The sequence below is a fragment of the Rhinopithecus bieti genome, unplaced genomic scaffold, assembly GCF_001698545.2.
Source record: "Rhinopithecus bieti isolate Rb0 unplaced genomic scaffold, ASM169854v2 scaffold_57046, whole genome shotgun sequence".
NCBI lineage: Eukaryota > Metazoa > Chordata > Mammalia > Primates > Cercopithecidae > Rhinopithecus > Rhinopithecus bieti.
In genome coordinates, this window is record NW_016822066.1 from 132,879 (window position 1) to 140,372 (window position 7,494).

The 7,494-nt window shown below is 43.5% G+C and overlaps 1 protein-coding gene across 1 annotated transcript in view; it reads left to right on the forward strand.

Moving 5' to 3' along the window:
• The window catches only part of NOX1 (NADPH oxidase 1), a 15,454-nt gene that overhangs the window by 5,159 nt on the left and 2,801 nt on the right, over positions 1-7,494 (forward strand). Inside the window, exons 6-10 of the mRNA XM_017860787.1 lie at positions 2,028-2,120; positions 2,933-3,168; positions 3,384-3,546; positions 3,889-4,035; positions 4,562-4,686. Coding sequence (XP_017716276.1) covers positions 2,028-2,120; positions 2,933-3,168; positions 3,384-3,546; positions 3,889-4,035; positions 4,562-4,686 — 764 coding nt within the window. The remainder of the gene's footprint in view (positions 1-2,027; positions 2,121-2,932; positions 3,169-3,383; positions 3,547-3,888; positions 4,036-4,561; positions 4,687-7,494) is intronic.

The following is a 7,494-nucleotide window of genomic DNA, read 5'->3' on the forward strand; positions in this document are numbered from 1 at the left end:
GAGTTGGAGACTGGAGCTGTTCCTATTCGGCCATCTTGCTCCGCCCCCTATAAATGATCGGTTTATTTTATTTAGAAACATGTTCCCCCATTTCAGTATTAGAAAAAACTTCCCATGTGGTGTTAAAGTACTTTTTTGAAGAAATATGTGTATGGTATATATACCATTTTAATCGTTTTTAAAGTAAACATTGTGGCCATTACTTTACTCATGTATAATACTTTTTCACACCTTAATTATTTATCTCCATTTCCTAGAAGTGAAGTTCCAGGGTAAAAGAGAAAGAACACTTTTGAGGCTATTGAGATGTGCTGCTCAATTGCTCTCTGGGAAGATGTTGCCAATTTGCATTTTCAGCCATGTGAAATGCATGTTCAATTTGCATGCCCACGTGAACACGCCCATTTCCCTGAATCCCAGTTAATGCTGGGCATTATTACTTAAAGTTGTTTTTCAATTTGAGAGACTAAAATGGTATCTTGTTTTAATATTTATTACTCTGACTATTTCTGAGGCCAATGTTTTTTTCACATAGTTATTACCCATTTCTTAAATATATTTTTCCTCAAATTCAGCTAGGGAATTTTTTCAAATAAGAAATGGCACTGAATTGCATAATGTTCACTCTGTTTGACTTATCCCATCTCTGCCTCTTCCTTCCCTAGAGATACTCAAGGAAGTTATTTGCTTGCACCAGCTTAAGAAACCTCACTTCACACAGTCCCAATGTATCACACTTGAGCAACTGTGCAAGAAAGGACATAATTTAGTATTGCTAGGAAGTACATTTTTAGTAGTTCCTGTACAGGTAGAAACAAACTGCCGCTTTGCAAAGATCTCAGGGATAGAAAGGCTGCTTTATTTATTTATTTTATTTATTCTGAGATGGAGTCTCGCTCTCTCGCCCAGGCTGGAATGCAGTGGCGCGACCTGGGCTCACTGCAACCTCCTGGGTTCAAGTGATTCTCCTTCCTCAGTCTCCCGAATGGCTGGGACTACAGGCGCCCACCACCACACTCAGCTAATTTTTGTATTTTTAGTAGAGATGGGGTTTCACCATGTTGGCCAGGCTGGTCTTGAACACCTGTGATCCACTTGCCTCAGCTTCCCAAAGTACTGGGATTACAGGTGTGAACCACCACGCCTGGCCGAAAAGCTGACTTTAAAAAAAATGTAAACAAGGTAAAAAAAAAAAAAAAATACTACGTTAAATGTTTAAGCACTTGAGAAAGGAGGTGATGGATTAGTACTGAGTTTTATGAGCCAATAGCATCAGCCACATACTTTCCCTTTCTTGTGTTTATTTTGTTTTTAATCATCTGCTTCTATTTCACATCTACTTTCTCTGTTGGTTTTTTAGATTGGACAAGCTGTCTTCGAAGATAATCTTAGATTCTTAAAATTAAATCTTATTTTATTTTATTTTTTTATTTTTGGGGACAGTGTCTTGCTCTGTTGCCCAGGCTGGAGTGCAGTGGCGTGATCTCAGCTCACTGCAACCTCTGCTGCCTCCCGAGTTCAAGAGATTCTTATGCCTCAGCATCCCATGTAGCTGGAATTACAAGCATGCACCACCACGCCCAGCTAATTTTTTGTATTTTTAGTACAGACAGGGTTTCGCTATGTTGCTCAGGCTGGGTCTCCAACCCCTGAGATCAGGCAGTCTGCCCGCCTCAGCCTCCTAAAGTGCCAGGATGAGCCACTGTGCCAGGCCTTAAAATTAAATTTTACATGTAATTTAAGAATAAGGATATTTACCATGTGTCCCATTTCTGTGCTTTTCTCTTGCTTCTTGGTCAGACTTGTAAATTTCCAGGAATTGGTCTGTTTTATGAATAACAGATTAGCAAACTACACCATTGTCTTTTATTTTTTCTATTTCCATCTTCCAGATTTGGTGAAATTAGTACCTTAAAAATGATACACATTGGAGAACTCAGTAAAGAATGAAGGATGAGCTGCTACATAAATAAGTCCTAAACAAGAAATTAATGTGTAATCTCATTCTTAACCCTGTCTCTGTGCAGTCTTGGAAGTGGATCCTTGCACCGGTCATTCTTTATATCTGTGAAAGGATCCTCCGGTTTTATCGCTCCCAGCAGAAGGTTGTGATTACCAAGGTAAAGAATATGCACTTTCCTCTTGCTGTGATGAGTTCTCTTCTATCAGAGTATAGAACTAAATTTTTATGTTGTCACCCTGAAGGGAATAAAGAGGCACTTGGAGGCCGGGCACCGTGGGTGGTAATCCCAGCACTTTGGGAGGCTGAGGAGGGCAGATCTGTTGAGGTCAGGGGTTCGAGACCAGCCTGGCCAACATGGCGAAACCCTGTCTCTACTAAAAATTAAAAAAAAAAAAAAAAAAAGTTAGCTGGGCGTGGTGGTGCCCACTTGTAATTCCGGCTACTTGGGAGGCTGAGGTGGGAGAATCGCTTGAACCCGGGAGGCGGCAGTTGCAGTGAGTTGAGTCGAAGTCACGCCATTGCACTCCAGCCTGGGTGACAGAGAGAGGCTCTGTCTCAAAATCAAAACAAAACAAAACAAAAAAAACTTGGGTTTGGCATACAGTGCTGGACAGAACTGGGAAAGAGGGGCTTCACCAAAATCATCAGGATGATTGTTTGGTGCACACAATGTTTGTTTATAAAGTCGAATTGGTTGCCAGCATTTAAAAATCTGGATGGAAGCTTTTGTTTGATTTTTTTCAAAGCTATTTCTTACTTCTCTTGAAGAATCAGAAAACCTGGTAACATTGTCATGGTTCCATATTGCAACCACTGTCTGGAGCTAAGTAGCTGCTGCCCTCTTTAGAGAGGATTTGTGTTTGTAGTTCACCACTGTCACCAGCCCTCTAGCTTCACTCATTTGCTTTATCTGCCTGTCCCTGTCACCATTAGAGTTTGCCTTCTTTGGTCTATGTGCTTCATTCACAGGTTGTTATGCACCCATCCAAAGTTTTGGAATTGCAGATGAACAAGCGTGGCTTCAGCATGGAAGTGGGGCAGTATATCTTTGTTAATTGCCCCTCAATCTCTCTCCTGGAATGGCATCCTTTTACTTTGACCTCTGCTCCAGAGGAAGATTTCTTCTCCATTCATATCCGAGCAGCAGGGGACTGGACAGAAAATCTCATAAGGGCTTTTGAACAACAATATTCACCAATTCCCAGGTAGGTCCTTGAGACCAGAAGAGTCCCAGACCAGAATGCAGACTGGCAGAAAAGAGAAACAATTCTTCCTTGAACCTTAAGTTTGGTACAATAGAATAGGATTAAAATAAATACGCAGAAGTCAACCATGGGAACAACTATATTTCTGGGAGGATGTTTGAAGTTGGAGGTAGAGGGGAGCCTTCAGTTTCCCGTTATCTTCTGTCTTCTGCCAGGATTGAAGTGGATGGTCCCTTTGGCACAGCCAGTGAGGATGTTTTCCAGTATGAAGTGGCTGTGCTGGTTGGAGCAGGAATTGGGGTCACCCCCTTTGCTTCTATTTTGAAATCCATCTGGTACAAATTCCAGTGTGCAAACCACAACCTCAAAACAAAAAAGGTATAATCCCGTATATCACTTTTCATCTGACCTGGGTCTGACAAGTCTATTGCATTCTTGGGTTAAGTTCTTTACAATTGATAAGAGCAAGCTATCCCTGGGGTTATGAGAATAAGTGACCACTTCTCTTGGCCAGGACATCCACTTCAACAGATTTGTCATAAGAACAGCGTCTTCTTTTCTATTTGGAGTTTAAGATAACCCTGACCAAAGATGTTGGAAGGCTCTTTCCTAAGGAAAATTGTCAGAACTCTGAACATTCCTGCTGCCTAAAGTTTGCGGCTCTGTAATGTGACTTTTAAGGTCACCTAATAAGGCTATGTTCTCTTTTGCTGATTTCAGATCTATTTCTACTGGATCTGCAGGGAGACAGGTGCCTTTTCCTGGTTCAACGACCTGTTGACTTCCCTGGAACAGGAGATGGAGAAATTAGGCAAAGTGGGTTTTCTAAACTACCGTCTCTTCCTCACTGGATGGGACAGCAACATTGTGAGTCCAAATAACACACTAATTCCCCTAGTAAACATAAGATGAATGTCAGACAAAGGATAGTGCATATGGATTAGAAGTTATTTCTTATGATTTCCTACCTGCCCTCACACTCACACACAAGTTTAAAAGTGGTGGAAAGAAGGAAGAGGCAGCTATCAGGACTTGGTTTTCTTTTCTTTTCTTTTCTTTTCTTTTTTTTTTTGAGACGGAGTTTTGCTCTTGTCACCCAGGCTAGAGTGCAACGGCGCAATGTTGGCTTACCGCAATCTCTGCCTCCTGGGTTTAAGCACTTCTCCTGCCTTAGCCTCCCGAGTAACTGGGATTACAGGTATGCACCACCACACCCAGCTAATTTTGTATTTTTAGTAGAGACGGGGTTTCACCATGTTGGTCAGGCTGGTCTTGAACTCCTGACCTCAGGTGATCCACCCACCTCGGCCTCCCAAAGTACTGGGATTACAGGCGTCAGCCACGGCGCCCAGCCTAGGACTTGGTTTTCTAACTTTTATTCCTCTGAATCCAGGTTGGTCATGCAGCATTAAACTTTGACAAGGCCACTGACATCCTGACAGGTCTGAAACAGAAAACCTCCTTTGGGAGACCAATGTGGGACAATGAGTTTTCTACAATAGCTACCTCCCACCCCAAGTAAGTATATTTTCCTCCAGTAAGATGAGTTTGCGGGGGCCGTGTGCGGTGACTTACTGCCTGGAATCTCAGCACTTTGAGAAGCCGACGCAGGTGAATCACCTGAGGTCAGGAGTTCAAGACCAGTCTGGCCAACTTGGCAAAACCCCATCTCTACTAAAAATACAAAAATTAGCTGGGTGAGGTGGCGCATGCCTGTAACCCCAGCTACTTGGGAGGCTGAGGCAAGGAGAATCACTTGAACCTGGGAGGCAGAGGTTGCAGTCAGCTGAGACTACGCCATTGCACTTCAGCCTGGGCAACAAGAGAGAAACTCTGTCTCAAAAGAAAAAAAAAAAAAGATGAGTTTGCGGAGTTAGGATTTAGGAAAGGTATTACAGCATGTTGAACACTCTTAAGAAAAGATCTCTGGGGCAGAAACCTTTTGTGCCATTCTTAGATTCTTGATGAAGACTGAGGAAATTTCATCTGGGGTTTTAGAAAAATAGGGTCATGATCTTGAAACTGATGAAAAGAGGTTTTTTTGCCCTAGCAAACTCCATTCAAACAGTGAGGCAAGTGGAATCAGTTCTGATCTATCCTACCAAACAAACTAGAGAACTGGAGCAATTCAAATGCATTTTTGGTGGGAGGGGACTCAATAATCTCTACTTAAAGTAACAAAGGTATTATCTAGTTTACTGGCCACCTGAGCTCAATCTTTCTGGAGGGTTTTGAGACATGGTTAGAGCACAAAAAACCCTGGTGCTATGAAATCAGCCATGCCAATGGGAAGGAGATGAAGCTGAGATTCCCTGAACAAGTAGGCAGGTGATGATCAATTCAATGCTACAAATATTCTTGATTACTTTTTTTTTTTTTTTTGAGATGGAGTTTCGCTTTTGTCGCCCAGACTGGAGTGCAGTGGCATGATCTCTGCTCACTGCAATCTCCGCCTCCCAGGTTCAAGCGATTTCTCCTGCCTCAGCCTCCTGAGTAGCTGGGATTACAGGTGCCCACCACCATGCCCAGCTAATTTTGTGTATTTTAGTAGAGATGGGGTTTCACCATGTTGGTCAGGCTGGTCTCGAACTCCTGACCTCAGGTGATCCACCTGCCTCAGCCTCCAAAAGTGCTGAGATTACAGGCATGATCCACCGAGCTCAGCCTTGGTTACTTTTTATAAGCTCAGCTTTCACCATTCTAGAAGCTTTGGAGGTTGAAAGAGAAATAGGATATGGTTCTTGCCCTCAAGGAGAATACGTTTGAATAAGAGATGCACACAATCACCTCAAAGCAGAATAATGCACTCCGTGAAACAGGTGCATGGTTGCTAGAGGGAAGAAAAGTCTATGGCCACATGGCATGAGGTGATTAAGAAAGGCTTCAGGAAGGCAGTGGCTAGAGCACTTAGTGACTTGGATTCAGATGATCCTGGGTCCTCATGCTGGTTCTCTCTCTTTTTTTTTTTTTTTTTTTTTTGAGACACAGTCTTGCTTTGTCACCCAGGCTTGAGTGCAATGGCGCGATCTCAGCTTACTGCAACCTCTGCCTCCTGGGCTCAAGCTGTTCTCCTGCCTTGGCCTCCCGAGTAGCTGGGATTACAGGCGGGTGCCTGCCACCACAACCAGTTAATTTTTTTGTATTTTTAGTAGGGACAGGGTTTCGCCATGTTGGCCAGGCTGGTCTCGAACTCCTGACCTCAGGTGATTCACCCACCTTGGCCTCCCAAAGTGCTGGGATTACAGGAGTGAGCCACCGTGCCCGGCCTTCATTCTGGTTCTGACACTGTCTAGTTATGAGACCTTGAACTTCTGAACCCTCTGATCTTGATTCCTCATCTGTAAGACAAGGGTCATATTAGTGAATGCCTGCTCTACTCACTTGCAGGGTTGTTGTGACAATTAAGTGAGACAATATATGAAAAAAATGCTTTGTAAATTGTAAAGCAGCATATAAGCATAAGAGATGCTAATTATCCTGTTGAATGTAACTGAAGTTTTGAGAGAGTATGAGGTTGTCAGGAGAGAGAGAAAGAGAGAGAGGGAGAGAGAGAGACTAGCAAGGGACAGAGTACCAAGGAATGCTGCCTAGGTTATATGGGAAGGGAAAAAGACAAACCAGGGAAGAAATAGAAGTACACAGAGAAGCGGTGTCACAGAACCCAAGGGAGCAAATATTAGAGAAGCGTGGTCAATAGTGTTGGAAGAGTAGCAGGGTCAGGAAATGTTTATTTAGCTTAAGCATATTTATAGACAGAACAGGGACCATTACATAGAATAAAATAAATACATGAAAGAGGGGAGAGGACTAAGATGGCCATAATAAAAGATGGACAATAGTGTTAGCAAGGAAGTGGAGAAGTTGCAATCCTACTACATTGCTTGTGGGAATGTGAAATGGTACCACACTTGGGGAAAACTCTTTGACTGTTCCTCAGTGTTAAACACAGTTTCCGGCCGGGCAAGGTGGCTCACTCCTGTAATCCCAGCACTTTGGGAGGCCAAGGCGGGTGGATCACAAGGTCAGGAGTTCGAGACCAGTCTGGCCAACATAGTGAAACCCCGTCTCTACTAAAAATACAAAAAATTAGGCCGGGCGTGGTGGCTCATGCCTGTAATCCCAGCAGTTTGGGAGGCCAAGGCGGGTGGATCATGAGGTCAGGAGATCAAGACCATCCTGGCTAACATGGTGACACTCTGTCTCTACTAAACATACAAAAAAAAAAATTAGCCGGGTGCAGTGGTGGGCGCCTGTAGTCCCAGCTACTCGGGAGGCTGAGGCAGGAGAATGGCGTGAACCCAGGAGGTGGAGCTTGCAGTGAGCTGA